Below are 19029 nucleotides of genomic sequence, written 5' to 3' on the forward strand. Positions count from 1 at the left end.
GGGAGAGGCGGCGGCGCGGGGACCCGAGAGGGAGGCCTGGTCTGGGGGCTCCGGGGAGAAGCTCGTCTCCGCGAGCGCTGTCCGGGACCGAGCGCCCCGGGGCGGTCAAGTTTCAGTGATGCGGACAATGACTCGGGGTGCGGGGCAGAGGCGAGCACCCCAGGAATGGAGGCGACTCTCTGGTGGCCTCCCCTCCCCGAACTCGGCGGGTGCGGGAGAAGGGGGTCCTGAGCTGCGGAGGCGACTGAATGGACGGGCCTCGGTGATGGGTTGATAGGATGCGAGGGGAGGAGGGCATTGCCCGGCTTTCCGGCCTGGTAACGGGATGGATGGCGTGGCCATTCGCTACGGTAGGGGCGAGAGATGGTGCGTTCAGTTTCGGCTACGTGGACTTTGAAGAGATGCCCGGGAGGTGTTTGACTGCTTTGGCCGAAGCTCAGAGAACAAAGCTGAAAGACCGCAGGGGAGTGAAAACTGAAGTTACCGGAGCGTGGAAGCCAGGGACCCGCTGAAAGAGATGGCTGTGAGAAGAGAAGCGAGAGAAAGCCGGGATACTGGAGCGCCGAAGGAGAGGTTATCAAAAACTGGGGCCTTTGTTTAGTGTTTAGTCACTTGATAAAAAGCCTCTGGTGTGTAATTGTGTTTACCAACTAGCATATAGCATTATTTGTAGAATGTGTGTGTGAATGAATGAACACTACTGTGATACTCGTGAACCGGATAGTGCCTTTACTCTGGACCACGCCCTATTCTGTGCACTGAAAATACGGTGATTCCTTGGGGGAAGGTAAATAATAAACATATTAACCAATAAATAAAATAATTTCAGTAAGTGATGTGAAGATTATATACAAGGTAAAGAGAGAGTTGTGGAATACAAAGGAGGCTTCAGTGACATAGTTGTAGAAGCCAAATATAAATTATAATAGGATAGGCAGACACTTTTTGAAAAAAAAATCTGGTTTTAAAGAAGAAACTTTTTTTTTTTAATTTAGGAAATGAAAAGCTGTATTTTGAGGTGAGAGGAAGGAACACACTGTATTTCTAGGTCAAGGGGGAGAAACAAAGGGAGGAGAACTGGAGGTAGAGACAGGGAGTCTGAGGGTGCCTGGGATTGGAGGGGGCACCTTCTGAGATAAGAAAGGAAGAAAGATATGTGTAAACATATATATTTCCAGATAGAGACCTAAGAACTTGTATGATGACAAATGTCTTTGTCGAATAGGAGGCCGAGTTTTCTTTTAGGGCAGAAAAAAGGGGAACTAATGGAGTCACAAGAGCTGAGGATGGGGGAGAGAGCGCTGTGGGGATTGCCAAAGAACTCCCAGCAGACACATTCGGAGACACCTTGCGATTCCGAAGACCTAGCTACCGTGAGATTGATTGTCTTATTTTCCTTCTTCTTTTTCTTCTTTTGTCTCTAGCAGCATTTTGGCCACCCAGGCATCTGTGGTGAATGGTGGTTGATCCAAGTAGTGAGTTAGCAGGGGAGATTTGCCAGAAGGATAGAAATGGGAGTAGAGAGCAAGGAGTCCGAGGGTCTGGCTAGAAGGAGGCTGAACCGAGAAGGAACAGAGCCAGCCTCCCTGTGATGGGCCAGATGAAAAAGGAAGAGATGTTCCCCTTGAGGTCAAAGAGCAGGTGTAGTGAGAAGGCAGGAAGCAGCAGGAGAGATTGTGATCAGAAGGTAGGATGTTGGAGTGTGCAATTTCAGACGCGGAGCAGTGTTGGCTATAACTGTTGGTGTTGAGGAGGTTGTTTGAGGAGAAGAGCTCAGGAAATGGAAATTAGGATTGCTGGAAATGTTGAGGATGATGTTGGGGCCTGAGATGGAAAGAAAAACCGTAAGCCGAATGTCTGCCTATCCTGGGAAGTAGCTGGGGGAGGTATTCTTATCTGCATTTTAAAAATAGTTACAGGTGATGAAACTAAGGCCAGGAGAAGTCAAGTGACTTGCTCAAAGTCACGCAGCTTCTTTGTGGGGTGTCCTCATGGGAGTATGGTTTAGGGTGCTTGGCAGGATTTTTCTCAGGCAGCACCTTAGGGAGTCACAGCCATCCAGGGTCTCTGGTCTGCCTCATTTCAGGGCTCAGTGACAGATGGATGTTCTCAGCACATCCAGAGATGTCTTCTCTTTTGCAGACTTGCTAACTGGTAAATAAAGCAGAATACTGGTTTCAAAGCATTTGATGGAAGGCACCCCTTTCCATTGATTGGAATGCTCAGTATCGTTACAAGGACCCTTACTTGCTTTGGAGAAGTCTCTCAGAAGTTGATTGGTCAGCCTGGGCTCCAACCAAGGAAAGGAATATGATTTCAGTGGGGTTTAGCCCACTTCCATTGAGAGGATACAACTTCTAAGGGTCGGGCTTACACTCTCCCAGGCCAGAGTCTCTGCCCCTTGAAAGTGCAAGAGAAATATTGACCACTTAATTCTTCTCCTATTTTCTCTGCATATCTTCCACCTTAACTTTTTGACCATATTATTTAGGCTAGCGTCTAGTTAGTCCCACTTTTCTGGGGGTCCTAGGAGATAGTCTCTTTCTACCCATCATGTGTGGAGTTCCCCTGTTCCCTCTGAAGGAGACATAATTAGCATGAGCATAATTGGTTCCAGATTTCTTTTGAATTAATAACTTATGAGAGTCCCTTGGACAGCAAGGAAATCAAACCAGTCAGTCCTAAAGGAAATCTACCCTGATTATTCATTGGAAGGATTGATACTGAAATTCCATTATTTTGGCCACCTGATACAAAGCGCTGACTCATTGGAAAGTGCTTTATGTGCATTAACTCATTTAATTATTACATCAACTCACTGAGGTAGGCACTATTACAAATACATTTCCCAGATGAGAAGTAATGTGCCCAGAGGCTGCACTCTTGACCAGTAAGCTATTCTGCTTCAAAAGCATGATGGAGGAACCTCATCACTTGCTTTGAGCAGACTGGATAAGGCTCCACCAAGCCTTGTAAATATTAAAGCAGTCTGTTCACATGGCAAATCTGGATATATCAGTGCATGGTTTATAAGTGAAAATTTGTAAAGGGCACATTAGTATAAGCAACTTCTTTACACTTTGTCTCAAAACCAGGATTCTATATGGGTGAAAAATATGTTTTCTCTTTCCTTGGTCGAATAAGCCACTAAAACAAAAAGGCCCTAAATCAGAGTTCATAGAAGTTGTAACTTTCCCTTTTTGGAGTTCAGTTATTAGAACTTGCAGCAAAAAGAGACTCTTGGAGGTTGTAGAAAGTGTGACCTTTATCAGGTTGTACCATCATTTTTCAGAGTTTCAAGTGACTGCTGGATGGATCTGGCTGTGAGCAGCATGTCAGGAGCTCATGTCCCTTTGTTCCAGGTCTCTCAGGCGGCCGCGGAGCTTCAGCAATACTGCATGCAGAATGCCTGCAAGGATGCCTTGCTGGTGGGCGTTCCAGCTGGAAGCAATCCCTTTCGGGAGCCCAGGTCCTGTGCTTTACTCTGAAGACTGGTGAGTAATGATACCCCAGGCCATCTTGGGGCCATGGGATTATCCTGGGGCTTCTTACATTTCTACTGTTCTTGAGGAAATGAAAATAAATCTCAGCAAAATGCACAACTTTACCTGAAGGGTGACTCTAATCTGCTGGCTTGTGAAATACATCTAATTAGGAGAGCCTCAATCCCCTTGTACTAACTCACCAGATGATAATATCCTTATGTACTTGAGCTTTTGAGCTGACTTGGCCAACAGTAATTTCTTGTCCTTAATACCGTCTTCTCTGTCCTTACACCATCCTGGAGTTGTGATGTTGCTTGGTGCTGTCAACTCACTGGTTACTCTTGGGACTAAGCACTCTGCAGAGGAGACTCGTTCCTGCCACCAGCTGTGATTTCTTTCCTAGAGGCTTTCAGAATGTATTTCTGTGTATTAATGGAGGAACAAATGTAGTAACTGGGGAAAGTGTAAGTAGGATTAAAAGAGCCTTAAAAATGTATTCTTGAAATGAAAACACCTCTTTAAAGGGTAGCCTACATTTCCTGGGTTCTAATGTGTTATATGGGGTCTTAATTCATATTTTCACTTTTTTTTTTTAAGAGGTCAGGGCATAAATTATTAGTCTTTTGGGGCCAGTATATTTCAAGTTACATATTCTCAGGAGTGTTTATGGGTTCTCCAGGTGGCGCAGTGGTAAAGAATCCGTCTGTCAATGCAGGAGATGCAGTTTCGATCCCTGATCTGGGAAGACCCCCTGGAGTAGGAAATGGCAATCGCTCCAGTATTCTTGCCTGGAAAATTCCATGAACAGACAGAGGAGCCTGGCAGGCTACAGTCCATGGACTCGCAAAGAGTCAGATACAACTGAGTGAGCACACACACATACACAAGGGGTGTTTATACAGGAAGTAATCATCTTAGGTCTTTTTTCATATACTTGAAAAGGAAATTATTCACATTAACAAGAAGGAAGTAATAATACTATTAGGTGCTATTGTATCTTTTAATGGAAAATGTCTACATTTATGATATTAAAATAATAGTCTTATGTTGGCATAGCATTTGTCTTTTTACAAAGCACTTTCATGGGTGTTACTCATTCAATGGTGTGGTTTGGATTTTCTGATATTAACCTATTACTTTCTACTTTGAGAACCCTAAACTGACCTATGAAATAATGACTAGTTAATTTTATGTATAAATCTTACTAAGTGAAAACCTACCAAATTTTCTTTACAGTAGAGAAGAAGTTGGCTGAAGAATGCTTTCAAGCACAAACTGATGAATGCCTGCCTCCAAATTTCAAGAAAACACTTCTCTAACCACGTGACTTCTAGATATTTCACAGGACCGTTCCTGTGACCTGGTCCTTTAGCCAACATTCTACAGAAATTGATGTTTCTACTCAATAAGGAAACTGGGTGAAGGTGGAGATTTTAAATAATAATGGCCTGATTCTTTGTTGAAGTGCTTTATACTTAAACAAAAACCTTACCGCCAAATATACCAAAATACACTTCTTTCATTAAGTGAATTACTAGCGTTTCTATGCCTGGAATGTTATGTATGTTTTATTTACTAGATGTTTACATTTTGGGAAGGAAAACAGTGTTCTTTGTTAAAAAATTGAATATTTGTAATTTGCTGTTCCCAACTAAGATCTTTATACCATAACAAAATTCATTCTTTTCTCATGAATTTATAATTTCTAAATGAAGACAGGCAAGTATAAAATTGGAAGAATGGGCTTTGTTAATCAAATGATGTCTTGATTTTTCTAAATGAGGAGATTGTTTTATTTTCAAGACTAAGCATGGGATCTGTTTCTTAGCAACCTTGTTTGAAAAGATGAATGTTGTTTTCTGTATGAGACTGCCCCATCCTGTATATGAAGCAGATTTGATCTTCGTCTTAAGTTCCTCTACTTAATAGGGGTGGTTTTACTTAAAAAAAAAAAAATACTAAATTATTTCATATTTAAATGTGATCTACAGAGCATTGCAAATGATTTTTTAAAAGTAATGTGGAAATATGACAACCTAAATGAATTTTTAATGTCACAGGTGTATTATTTTGATGATGTGCCTTTGATTTAATTTGGGACACTTAAAAGAATACTTTATTTGTGTTTGTTTTAATCTTTGAAGAACTTGGAAATAAAATTTCTGCTTAATTTCTACTAATGACAGCAACATTTTATGTCTGATTTTGTTTTAAGGCTTCATAGATTTTGTTTGCTTGGGCGATTGAGTGCTGAAAGTGGGAAGTGAAATTTTTGTTTACAAGTCCTTGTAGAATTTTGTGAAAAATAGGTATAATATGCAGACATATCTCAATTACTGGCAACATTTGCTCTTTGAGATAGCTATCTATTCTTGTTGTTCACTCGCTAAGTCGTGTCCAACTCTGGAACCCCGTGGACTGCAGCATGGCCTGGCTTCCCTGTCCTTCACTGTCTCCTAAGTTTGCTCAGATTCATGTCCATTGAGTCAGTGATGCCATCCAACCCTCTCATCCTCTGTCACCCCCTTCTCCTCCTGCCTTCAATCTTTCCCAGCATCAGGGTCTTTTCCAATGAGTCGGCTCTTTGAATCAGGTAGCTAAAGTATTGGAGCTTCAGCTTCAGCATCAGTCCTTCCAGTGAATATTCAACATTGATTTCCTTTAGGATTGACTGGTTTAATCTCCTTGCTGTCCAAGGGACTTTCAAGAGTCTTCTCTAGCACCACAATTCAAAGGCATCAATTTTTCAGCACTTAGCCTTCTTTATGGTCGAGCTCTCACATCCATACTGGAAAAACCATAGCTTTGACTATATGGACCTTTGTCAGCAAAGTGATGTCTTTGCTTTTTAATACACTATCTAGCTATGGATAAATCCATAGATAAATGGGGATATCTTTGAACATAAGTAGTGTTACAGTAGAGAATGTAGAAGTCATTACTTGGAACTCCTTTAACTTCCAGCCACTAAACTTCTAAATCTAAGTGATCTAAATCCTTTCCATGGGATCAAAATTCAGATGTCCCTTTTCTAACCCATCTATTCATTCTGTGGATCTGTTTCATCTTCTCTGAAGTGTCATATTATCAATTGTCCTTTCTGTCCTTTATCTTCAGCTTCTCTCTTGGATTCTTTTTATTAGCACTTAAACATTTTCTATTCTCCATCTTAACAACAAGAAGCATTTAGAAAAGTCTCCATTAAAAGACACATTTTCAGTTATAAAAGACGAGTAAGCCTTAGAGATCTACTGTTCAGCATAGTGCCTATGGTTAAGAGAGCTGTACTGTTTACTTTAAAATTTGCTAAGAGTAAATTTTATGTTAATTGTTCTTATCACAAAAATAATAAGGCAGGAAGAAACTTTTGGAAGTAATGGGTAAGTTTATGGCATAGATTGTGTTGTGGTTTCATAGGTATATACTTATCTCCAAACTCATTAAGTTGTATACATTAATTATGTACAGCTTTTGATGTGTCAGGAAAAAAAAAAACACCTCTTGATTTCACTTTCCCTTTGGCAAAAACTTGGTAAGATAGTACAAGAAAAATATAGACATCTCACATATGAATATAGTTGCGTCTTAAATATAAGCAAATCAGGTTCAGTAGTTTATCAAGAGAGAAGATACAAGCTGACAAAGCTAGTTCAACATAAGCAAAGCATTGTTATTCTTTACATGAAGGGTTTAATGAAGAGAATTTATGCCAGCAAGTCATTTGATAAAATTCAGTAGTTGTTCTGAATAAAAACAAAGTGAATTCGTGAAATGAGAAAGAAATTAAAGATGATAAAGGCAGTTTATTAAAACCAACAGTAAATTTAATATTACACGGTGAAATGTGGGAGCATTCAGTATATTAGAAACAATCAAGATACTTTTTTTTATCACCGCTATTCAGCATTACTTTGGAAGTTTTAGCTAATGCAGTAAGATGAAAAAAATGAAATGGTGTAAACATTTAAGAAGTAATATCTGTATTTATGGGTTATATAATTTTACACTTTGAAAACTCAAGAGTTTAGTAAAAAGAATACTTGAATTTGTAATACAATTTAGGAGGGTGGCTAAATGTAAAGTAGATATAAAAAAATAAAAAGTATTTTCTACACAGACAATAGTTAAAAATGGAAATGGACCCATCTTTGTAAACCAACTATAATTTTAAAAGTAGAAATGGAAACTGTATCCCATTTCTACTTTAATGACAAAGCTATAAAAAATACTGAGAATACATTTAACAAAAGTGCAAGAATCAAAGAAAAATTTTACCAATGTTTATAGAACAGAATCTAAAATTTCAGGATTATAGGATGATGTCATTAAAATGCAATCTTACTAAAATTTATGTAGATTATTGGAATTCCTTTTTTATTTTTTAAGAGAAGTTAGTTAAAATAACTGAAAATTTATATGGAAAATCAAGAGTCCAAGAATAGCTTTTAAAACTCTGTGTGTGTGAGTGTGTATAAAACATGGGAGGGTAAAACTTGCCTTACCAGGTACTAACTTACTTTGAAACTGCTGAATCAAAATGATATGACTTAAAAAAACAAATTCAAAATAAACAATATTATTGTGGTCCTAGGAATAGCCAAATAGATGATTGAATTGATCATAATAGTACAGAAGTAGGCCTGATTTTTTTTTTTTTTCCTATTCAAGGGAAACAAATGGTGTTGGCATTACTGGCTATCCATTCAGAAGGAAATAAAATTGGGCCTGTATTATACTCTGTAAAAAAATTCCACATAGGTTAAAAAAGGTGATACACAGGCATCAGAAGAAAAGTTAGAATAGTTGTGTAACTTCAGGGTAAAAGAGGGCTTCCTAAAAAAAGCAGGAAACCCAGAAATCAAAAAAGAAAAGAGGTGTATACTTGATCAAATTAAATGTAATAAATAAATAAGCAATTTAAATAGATAAGTATGAAATTTAAAATTCTTGTACAGTAAAAACAATAAAGCAAATAAAAAAGCAAAAGCAGAAGACATGTTTTCTTCAGCTTTCATTTTGGATTGCTACAGTTTGCACTCCCCATCCCCGCCAACCCAGGCTACTCCCAATTATTACAATTGTTGGATTGTTTGCTTTAGGGCAGGCTTATTATTTGGGGAGAAAAACCAGACTCTTACTGTGAGAGGCAAAGAGTGGGACACCCTGGTGTTTGTGCCCAGTTGTATGCTGAGTCTCAGTGACAAGGGAAGGAGTATCACCTCCCCCTACAATTGCAAGGGGCAGCTGATATTCTGATGAGTCTGACAAAGTTTGGGCTGGGCCTAGGAACTTGGGGGTAAAGCCACTCAAAGGTCCTCAGAGGAGAGCATCACAACTACCAGTCATAGATCTAAGTTTGGGCAAGTAACTCCCCTTCAAACATAAAAAAAACGTAACGGGGAAATGCTCTGAGAGAAAGAATGGAAGTTTCCATGGCAAGAAACTGGGAAGTTGGGACTATTCTAAGTATCTTCATGTGATGTGGTGTTTGGGAGAGGATCTTGGAGGCTGGACTGACACTTGTAAGCCCCTAATAAAGGCCTTTCCAGACCCTTCAGGCTTCTATGGACCAACCCAACTGCTTCAGTCGGTGCTGAAGCAGAGCTCATTTACTCATATTCTCTGTTCCTAGGGTACCAACACAGACCTGCCTCTCAATAATACCTCTGATAATGGGCTTCCCAGGTGGCGCAGTGGTGAAGAATCCACCTGCCGATGCTGGAGACTTGGGTTAGATCCCTGGGTCAGGAAGATTCCCTGAAGAAGGAAATGGCTACCTGCTCCAGTATTCTTGCCACTGTTGGGCAACAGCACAAGAGGCTGCTCCAGGCCCAGGTAAAATGAATGTGTCCTTAAACACCAAGCATCACTGAGAAATGCAGGCAGAAGGGCTCAGGTGCTTTCACTGCGTTTGGTGAGGAGGCAGAGGGGTGTGTGTTGATAGCTTGGCCTAAGCTTGCCTCAGTCTAGGGCGTTGAAGAAACTCGTCTCCTCTGCAAGCTGATTAAAGATGGGATCAAGGAGATCTGCAAGCTGGGAAGACAGCCTTCCCTTGGTTTAGGAGCAAACCTGCTGAAACTTTAAGAAAGTACAATAGAAATTCTAATAAAATTTCCAGAAATAATTTCTCTTTGAAGTCTCCACCTTCCACATACTCAAGCAAAACCAAACATCCTATATATAAATAAAAGAGAGTTGATGTAAAGTCGAGCCTGTTTCCAAAGGGAGGACGTGTATCAAACACTGAAGAGAAATCAAGTGAGGTGATGTCTGAATGTCCATTGGATCTCAGAAGGTAGAAATCAGTTTTAGTAGTAACAGGATGACCATTTCAGAAACCAGGAAAGAGACAGGAAGAATATGCCTATGGTCTTCAACCATTTTTGCCAAAATAATGTTCAAAATCCATGTACTTCCATTTTGCTGGTGGTGGTGGCTTAGTTGCTAAGTCATGTCCAACTCTTGGTGACCCCATAGACTGTAGCCTGCCAGGCTCCTCTATCCATAGGATTTCCCAGGCAAGAAAACGGGAGCAGGTTGTCGTTTCCTCCGTTTCCAGAGGATCTACCCGACCCAGGGATCGAACCTACATTGCTTGTATAGCTGGTGGATTCTTTACCACTGAGCCACCAGAGATTCCCATACCTCCATTTTAGAGACATATAAAAGTTTCATTATAACTCTGAGTAGCTGCAAAGAATAAAATTTTATTAGAAATATTGACATTTTAAAATTAAAACATCTTTTAAATGTATTCAATGGAATATAATTACTATAGGAATTAGAAACCTACAATCATCTATTTAAAAATATACCAACTATAAGACTGATCTATACATCAGTGTCTCTTTTGCTGTCTTGTACACAGGGTTATTGTTACCATCTTTCTAAATTCCATATATATGCGTTAGTATACTATATTGGTGTTTTTCTTTCTGGCTTATTTCTTTGTATAATAGGTTCCAGTTTCATCCACCTCATTAGAACTGATTCAAATGTATTCTTTTTAATGGCTGAGTAATACTCCATTGTGTATATGTACCATAGCTTTCTTATCCATTCATCTGCTGATGGGCATCTAGGTTGCTTCCATGTCCTGGCTATTATAAACAGTGCTGCGATGATATGGAATTTAGAAAGATGGTAACAATAACCCTGTGTACGAGACAGCAAAAGAGACACTGATGTATAGATCAGTCTTATGGACTCTGTGGGAGAGGGAGAGGGTGGGGAGATTTGGGAGAATGGCATTGAAACATGTATAATATCATGTATGAAACGAGTCACCAGTCCAGGTTCAATGCACGATACTGGATGCTTGGGGCTGGTGCACTGGAACGACCCAGAGGGAGGGTATGGGGAGGGAGGAGGGAGGAGGGTTCGGGATGGGGAACACAGGTATACCTGTGGCGGATTCATTTCGATATTTGGCAAAACTAATACAATATTGTAAAGTTTAAAAATAAAATAAAATTTAAAAAAAGGGAAAAAAAAATACCAACTATCCTCTCCAACTGTACAGGAAAGCATTCTTTCTCCCATATACTGACAGTTGATATTATGAATTCTCAAAAATTTTGCTGATCTGATAGGTGAAAAAATAGTAACTTATTGTTTTAATAGGTATTTGCCTGATAAATAATGAAGCTACATACGGTTTTAAATAAGTTCCCAGCTATTTTTGTTTCTTCCGTGAGAAATATCTATTCAAATTTTGCCCAGTTTTCTATTACGTTGTATTTTGCCTATCAATTTGTAGGAATTCGTTGTATATTAGGAATGTAAGCCCTTTTGCTATCATGTGGGTAGCAAATGTTTTCTCTTAGTGATTTGTTTGAATATTTCGTTTGTGAAGACAACATTTTGATTGGAAGTTCTCTAACTTCAGTTTTGCCCTAGGTTTTAAGTTGGTGGTGGAGGGTGGACTGTGGTGATCTTCACTTCTGAACTCAGAGGGTCAGACTGAGATGGAAGCTCCTTTCAAAGACTTGCTGGAGGCAGCGGGCCTTTGAGGAGACAGCAAAATAACCCTTAGATTATACACTCAGTAAGGTTTTCTGCCTCTCTTTAAAAAAAGGGCTCAATATATTTAGGTGAACTGGGGAGATATTTGGATCTTATAACAATATTTTGCTGATTAGAATACTTACAAAGATAAACTATAAAGTAGAATGTATATTATGAAATTTAATATAGGAACATCAAGAACATCTAAGAACAATAGCATTTTCTTTGATACGTGATCAAATCTAAATAATTTTATTACTAGTTTATCATTAAAAAAACAGTGAAATGTGGCATGCAGCACTACTCTCTTTCAAAAAAACCTCAGACGAGTCTGCCCGTCAAGCCTACCAGGGACTTTTTCATACACAAGACGTTGTTTTTTGAATTGCGCGGGTTGTAAGCAGGTGAAATCTGTTAAAAGGAAGAAAAAAGAAAGCTGTTTTATTTCTGATAATAGTAAGTGTAGCTATTTTTTTTTCCTCAAATGCTCAGGTGGATCTTGTCTCTTTATCATGTATTTACAGTGTTGAAACGTCCAAACTGAGATAAAAGAGTGACTATTAAAAATTAAATTTTTAGCACAAATGTGCATATTCTTACAGGCCTGATACTAATTAGTGTAACACACATGTATGTGTATGTTCTTGCCTTGCACAAACAATTAAATCTCCCTGGATTTAAGACTCTTGCTTTTAAGTTTTCCTTAAGTCCATTTCTTAGTGCATATCTGTAATGTTGAAGAATTTATCCTGAGCTCTGATCATGGATGGACTCACCTTTCATGACTGTGTTAGATATGACACAGTTTGAAATATTCTAGATTTGTATACTTACAGAGGTTGATTGATTAAAGTAATAAAAAGAGAGGCTAAAATATTTAGAATGGTAGTAATTATTCCCAGCAATATAGTCTCATAATTGCAAGTTCTGGATACATTTTGAGGAAATTTAAAAGGCAATGCAGTAGATAATTTTTATCACAGAGACCACAAATATACATTCAAGACAAATGGAAAATTATCTTGATGTTATACCAATAGTTCTGGACAAATTTATGTCAGGACTTGACAGAGTACAAATAAAGAACACAATAAATTAATTTCATTTGAATGTAGATACGAAAAGCAAATAATAAATAGTAACCATATTCAATAGCATATATAAAAAAATCATTTCTTAAAAGCCACTTAGGTTCATCATATAAATGATTATAAGTATACCTGTAAATGTTGACTGATATTAATGTCAAGAGAGAAAACATTTTGACTTTCCCCAATAGGAACCAAAAAGAGTTTGAAATAAAATTCAGCATTTATTTCTTGCAAAAGTTCTTACAAAACTAGGGAAAGAATGCTGCTGCTGCTGCTGCTAAGTCACTTCAGTCGTGTCCGACTCTGTGCGACCCCATAGACAGCCCACCAGGCTTCTCCGTCCATGGGATTCTCCAGGCAAGAACACTGGAGTGGGTTGCCATTTCCTTCTCCAATGCATGAAAGTGGAAAGTGAAAGTGAAGTCCCTCAGTCGTGTCCGACTCTTAGCGACCCCATGGACTGCAGCCTACCAGGCTCCTCCATCCATGGGATTTTCCAGGCAAGAGTACTGGAATGGGGTGCCATTGCCTTCTCCCAGGGAAAGAATATTTCCCCTTAAAATCAGGAAAAAACAAATTATGACTATTTATGGGACCAAATCTAAATTTTGGGAATCCTAGAACTTACATGGTTTGGGGATTCTGTTTTAATAAAACAAAGAATTTAAGATTCTTTGGCACCCTTTGGCCTCACAAAATTGTCTGTGTAAAAGAGGAGTTTTGAAACTTCCAGCTTCTCCTTTCTTTTTATTTTTTTTTCCCATCATAGTAAGGCCATCTTTGTATAGCCATCAGAGCTTAATATTTTGTTTTAAATGCTCAGACCAATGCAATAAGAAATACACAAAAGGTATAATAACCGAAAATGGGAAAATAAAGTCCTTTTAAAAACTGATATGATTAAATGTTCAAAAACATCCTTTGTAAAATAGAGAGCCAATAATAGTATCTATTTAATAGGACTAACAATCAAATAATCCACATAAAGGGAATATAATAAGTTTTTAATAAATATTAGCTCATTAAATATCCCAGCTTGACAAAGAGGCTACTTTTCTAATTGGCTAATTTCTTTACTTACTTTTTGTTACTTTTAGCCTTCTGCTTGACTTAGATTTGTTCTGTGTTTTTATTTTAACTAATTTATTTTTTATTGAGGGGTAATTGCTTTACAGAATTTTGCTGTTTTCTGTCAGACATCAGTATGAATCAGCCATAACTTCTTCAGTTAAATGCTTAGTTCATCTAAAGTTACAAGATTTTGACATAATTTTTTTGCATTTATTTTCTTAAAAGTCTATAATTAGAATTTTGATTTATTTGATGTCAAAGTTATTGAAGATTCTTAAGTGTAGTAATTAGAACAAAATTTTGTTTTAATTTGGAGATAATTCTATCTTTTAAAATTACTTTAGAGAGTAGTTTTATCAACTATTGAATCATGTTACCTGTTAATGAGTTGTTGTCTCCTGAGTTAGATGAAGACTCAGAGTGCCTTTTCTGTCCTAAACATTTTCCAGCTCTTTGGTAGAAATAAAGACTGTTGAATTCTTTTTGATTTACATTAGAATCAGAAGCACAGGATAAATCCAAACTGGGGACAGATGGTAATTCTTTCCAGAAAGTCTTTTTAGTCCCAGCATTTGAACTTTCACAGATGAAGCCTTCTAACTCATCTGACTGATATTTTCGCTGATTAATGAATAAATTGTCTTTCTGAGAGTACCATTTGTCACATGTACTCTGCTCTGCACCACTCTGTAAGTTGAATGAATGATTCTGTTGTTCCCATACATTTCTCTTAAAGTTCCAATGAAGAGGAGGTTGAGAACCCTCAAGTGAAAAGACAGGAGCTGACAATTCTTTTTTTATAGGTCCTTTTTTTTCATGTGTTCCCTTTTTCTGATAATTTATAAAGTGAGGGGTGACTCTCTTCTGAGTGTTGATTGGTGATATTATAGTTTCATAATTCATTTCTGTTAGACCCAAAGAAAAGACATCTGACTCTGAATCATTCTGGTTCAGAAAGGAATTACCAGACACATTCCTTGCTTCCATATTAGTCAGAACAGAATTATTCTGTACCATGTTAGGGTTACAACTAGACTCTTTCCAATGGCTGGTCTGATTGTAAGAACTCACAGATGGTAAAATGCCTGGCATTTCTTTTAATTCCATAAGGGAAGAGGTATAATTTGAAGTGCTGTTGGTGTCTTCATGTACTGTCTCTCCTAAGTCTGAATACTGATAATTGATATGTTCTTGAATGACAGAATCTGAAGAGCCAGAAGCTGAACTCTGAGAAGTAAAGTTTCTAGTCTGATCCCTGTTTTCCTGAGGTGATGAAATTTGAGGTGATTCTGTTATGGAAGGACTAATCTTGAATAAGGAAGTGATGCCACAAAAATGCTAAAAAATTTATAAAGTTAATTAATATAATAAATATGCAACATAAAAATCCATCAAGTAAATATAAATAATGATGCTTAACTATATGGAAATAAGGAAAACTATAAATAAGTAGTCCATTCAAAGATATTATATTGATCTATGAGAAGAGAACATAATTTGGCTCCCATTAAAAGAAAAACTTATTGTAATTTGCATCTATTTCCTAATCACTTAAAATAGAATTTTTAGTTACACAAGTTATCCATGAATACCATTTCCTTCATAAAAATTAAAGAGACTTACGGATAAGTCTAAAGTTCTCTTTAACTACTATCATGAAGGCATCAGAACTGTTTGGAAGAGATGATGTAAACACGTAAGAATAGAGTGTGTAATTGAATATCTGTGGGCATAATAACACTTCAAAATGATCTGCAATGTGATAAATGATTTGTGCAGAATTATAACTTTAAAATGTATAATGTGTTTGACAACTAGTGAGAATTCTATATGAAATTTAGCTGAAGTAAATTATTTCTTCACCCTTTGAAGTCCAAAACAAACTTGGATACCTTCATTTTGAAAACCATTATGATGAAAATACATACTCAAATGCAAAGGAAATAGACTCATAGAAGAATATGGATTTCAAATAACTAACCTTTAACACTTTTTCTGGAACTTCAGGTAGGAGTTCCTGAAGTTGACAAAGAGTTGCTAACAATATCCAGTTCAGTGAAGGTCCTTTATTTAACATGAGCTGAGCCACCAATGGAGTAACACTTGGAAAATCAAGTAAGTACATTTCTTCCTAGAAAAACGTTTAAGGAATAATCAGAAGTGGTCTTTTTACTCTGCTCACTCTAGCAGATTAAAATTGATGTCATTGCACCTACCACTCAATTTGAGATGCTTGGTGGAAAAAGTATGGCCAGGAGGGAAATAAATTTGTCTGTCAGTAAAGAGTCTAACACCCAGAATTGGGAAGGATCTTAAAGTTCATTGAGTCTAACCACTCATCCAATGTGATTCATTATAGTTCATATCCTTCAAATGACAATTGTTATCTTTTGATAGCTCTTCTAATGAGAAACCTTTTAGGAGACTTCATTATATAGCTCAAGATTTTTTCAGCTCTCTCTTTGTAGACCGTGTGCCATCATAGTTTGGTTAAAATAAACCATGTGCATGATGTCTAACAGATGTTACCATTTCGAAAAGGCCTATTATGAAGAGTATAGGAAGAACTTCTATCTAAGTCTAGAAGTATATGTTTTCAGAAAGATCTCATAAATGTCTAAAAATGTAGCCGCCACATTTATTACTAAATTCCTTTTTTTTTTCTGGGTTACATTGACTTTTTACATCTTCTTTGATTTTATCAAATGACAGACATGTTAGTAGATTGGACATGGCTTGGTAGGAAGGAAATTGCATATACATACACACAAAAATGTTCTGATCATGCCCATACTTGCTGATAGTACTATATTCTGTTTATGCAAATAAAAGTCCTATGATTTAATATATATGAATATTTTATTTGTTTTATAATTTTATTTTTTGAGTAGGTAAAATAGTCACACAGTTCAAAATTCAAAAGGACTAAAAGGTATATGGTAAAAAGTCCCATTCCTACTTCACAACCTCAGTTTTCTCTAGAGATAATCAATGATATCACTTTGTGGTATCTTTCCAGAGATATTTTATTCATTTGTAAATGAATACATATAAATATTAATTTCCCCCTTTCTTACACAAATGGTAGTGTACTGGCTGCTCTGCACTGCAACTTTTACATTTCATTTACTATATTTTGAAAGTCATTCCATGTTAGTATATAATGATCTCCATCCTCTTTCCATGATTTTAGGATTTGAATATATTTAAAAATAAGGTAACAGAAATACTAGGTTGGTATGAGAACCTGGAAATATTTATGCTTAAGCAAAAGGAATTTATAAAAATTAACTACCTAATCTTATAACTATTTCATAACTCTACTTTCACTTTGAATTATATAATTGAATTACTGATGAATCATGGAATGATAGAATTGTGCAATTCTCATATCTACTATTCTTGAATGTTTAAATGTAGAAATTAGAAAAATTATTATATTCTTAAAATATTAGACATTGAAGCCATTAGGTCATCCTAAAACAAGTTCATTTTGAAAGTTCATGAAAGAAGATCCCATTAAAATAGCTCTATGAAGTTGAAAAATACTCATAGTTCTGGAAAATTGTCTAAATAAATGTTGCGCTTTATGGCATTATGGCATATTGTTACATATGCTAATGCAAGCATGATAGAACAAGAAAATGGCTACCAGAAAGAGAATTCAAGTACATATATTTATATTTGCTCTGCAAATCTTTAATTTCTATGTTAGGAAATAAACCTTAGACGGTGCAACTTTAAGCCAGGACTTATCCAACCATTCATGAGGATCTCTTTTCGAGGTCATTAAATTGTGGTCAGCAATTTGTCGAATCATCAGTGCAGTCTCTTCCACTCCTGGGGCAATTATAAGCTAAAATATATTTTTTACGTTAGATTACAGGGAATACTAGGAAGCAAAATATATCATTCAAAAATTGTTTACAATTTGAAGAAATAAAACCCTAGTAGATTCTAATCTTTGAACATTGTTTTGGACTATAAACAAAGCTGAGCACCGAAGAATTGATGCTTTTGAACTGTGGTATTGGAGAAGACTCTTGAGAGTCCCTTGGACTGCAAGGAGATCCAACCAGTCCATCCTTAAAGAGATCAGTCCTGAGTGTTCATTGGAAGGACTGATGTTGAAGCTGAAACTCTAATACTTTGGCCACCTGATGTGAAGAGCTGACTCATTGGAAAAGACCCTGATGCTGGGAAAGATTGAGGGCAGGAGGAGAAGGGGACGACAGAGGATGAGATGGTTGGATGGCATCACCGACTCAATGGACCTGAGTTTGAGTAAACTCCGGGAGTTGGTGATGGACAGGGAAGCCTGGCATGCTGCAGTCCATGGGGGTCTCAGAGTCAGACACGACTGAGCAACTGAACTCAACTGAACTTAGATACAATTTGCTAATTTATCTATGTAAAATTCAGGATGTTTCATTTGTGAGGATAAACAATTTACTTTTCTTCTTTAAATATTATATCCTTATAGTTTCTAATTTTTGGAATTAAACTGTTTTTCTTAACTTCCATTTGGCATTTATTAGTATAGTCTTAGAGCAATATTGCATAGGAACCTGGAATGTCAGGTCCATGAATCAAGGGAAATTGGAAGTGGTCAAACAAGAGATGGCAAGAGTGAATGTCAACATTCTAGGAATTAGCGAACTGAAATGGACTGGAATGGGTGAATTTAACTCAGATGACCATTATATCTACTACTGTAGGCAGGAATCCCTCAGAAGAAATGGAGTGGCCATCATAGTCAACAAAAGAGTCCGAAATGCAGTACTTGGATGCAGTCTCAAAAACGACAGGATGATCTCTGTTCGTTTCCAAGGCAAACCATTCAATATCACAGTAATCCAAGTCTGTGCCCCAACCAGTAACGCTGAAGAAGCTGAAGTTGAACGGTTCTATGAAGACTTACAAGACCTTTTAGAACTAACACCCAAAAAAGATGTCCTTTTCATTATAGGGGACTGGAATGCAAAAGTAGGAAGTCAAGAAACACCTGGAGTTACAGGCAAATTTGGCCTTGGAATACGGAATGAAGCAGGGCAAAGACTAATAGAGTTTTGCCAAGAAAATGCACTGGTCATAACAAACACCCTCTTCCAACAACACAAGAGAAGACTCTATACATGGACATCACCAGATGGTCAACACCGAAATCAGATTGATTATATTCTTTGCAGCCAAAGATGGAGAAGCTCTATACAGTCAGCAAAAACAAGACCAGGAGCTGACTGTGGCTCAGACCATGAACTCCTTATTGCAAATTCAGACTTAAATTGAAGAAAGTAGGGTAAACCACTAGACCATTCAGGTATGACCTAAATCAAATCCCTTATGATTATACAGTGGAAGTGAGAAATAGATTT

The 19029-nt window shown here is 37.3% G+C and overlaps 2 protein-coding genes across 4 annotated transcripts in view; one reads left to right on the forward strand and one right to left on the reverse strand.

The window, feature by feature from the left end:
• The first annotated feature begins 2755 nt into the window (after positions 1-2755).
• GNG10 (guanine nucleotide binding protein (G protein), gamma 10) lies at positions 2756-14924 on the forward strand. 3 transcript variants are annotated; one of them, XR_825578.1, is made up of 3 exons: positions 2756-3494; positions 9118-9320; positions 14857-14924. XR_825578.1 is itself a non-coding variant. In XM_010843576.1 (2 exons), the coding sequence occupies exon 1, from the start codon at positions 3312-3314 to the stop codon at positions 3486-3488; it is 177 nt and encodes a 58-aa protein (XP_010841878.1). In that variant the 5' UTR covers positions 2757-3311; the 3' UTR covers positions 3489-3494; positions 4165-5670. The 3 variants fall into 3 exon arrangements, 2 of the variants coding, with proteins under 2 accessions (XP_010841878.1, XP_010841877.1); XM_010843576.1 differs by lacking the exons at positions 9118-9320; positions 14857-14924 and adding an exon at positions 4165-5670 and having other exon boundaries at positions 2757-3494; XM_010843575.1 differs by lacking the exons at positions 9118-9320; positions 14857-14924 and adding an exon at positions 4722-5670 and having other exon boundaries at positions 2910-3494.
• LOC104991227 (chromosome unknown open reading frame, human C9orf84) overlaps positions 10930-19029 on the reverse strand; it is an 80837-nt gene continuing 72737 nt past the window's right edge. The window contains exons 23-26 of the mRNA XM_010843625.1: positions 17379-17510; positions 15636-15785; positions 14032-14992; positions 10930-11903 (exon numbers count right to left, since the gene is read on the reverse strand). Coding sequence (XP_010841927.1) covers positions 11803-11903; positions 14032-14992; positions 15636-15785; positions 17379-17510 — 1344 coding nt within the window. The 3' untranslated portion in view covers positions 10930-11802. The remainder of the gene's footprint in view (positions 11904-14031; positions 14993-15635; positions 15786-17378; positions 17511-19029) is intronic.

Source organism: Bison bison, unplaced genomic scaffold (genome assembly GCF_000754665.1).
Source record: "Bison bison bison isolate TAMUID 2011002044 unplaced genomic scaffold, Bison_UMD1.0 scf7180017864183, whole genome shotgun sequence".
NCBI classification, from domain to species: Eukaryota; Metazoa; Chordata; class Mammalia; order Artiodactyla; family Bovidae; genus Bison; species Bison bison.

Excerpts from the sequence above, each read along its gene's own strand:
- GNG10 (XM_010843576.1), top strand. The coding sequence starts at position 3,312 with ATGGATCTGGCTGTGAGCAGCATGTCAGGAGCTCATGTCCCTTTGTTC.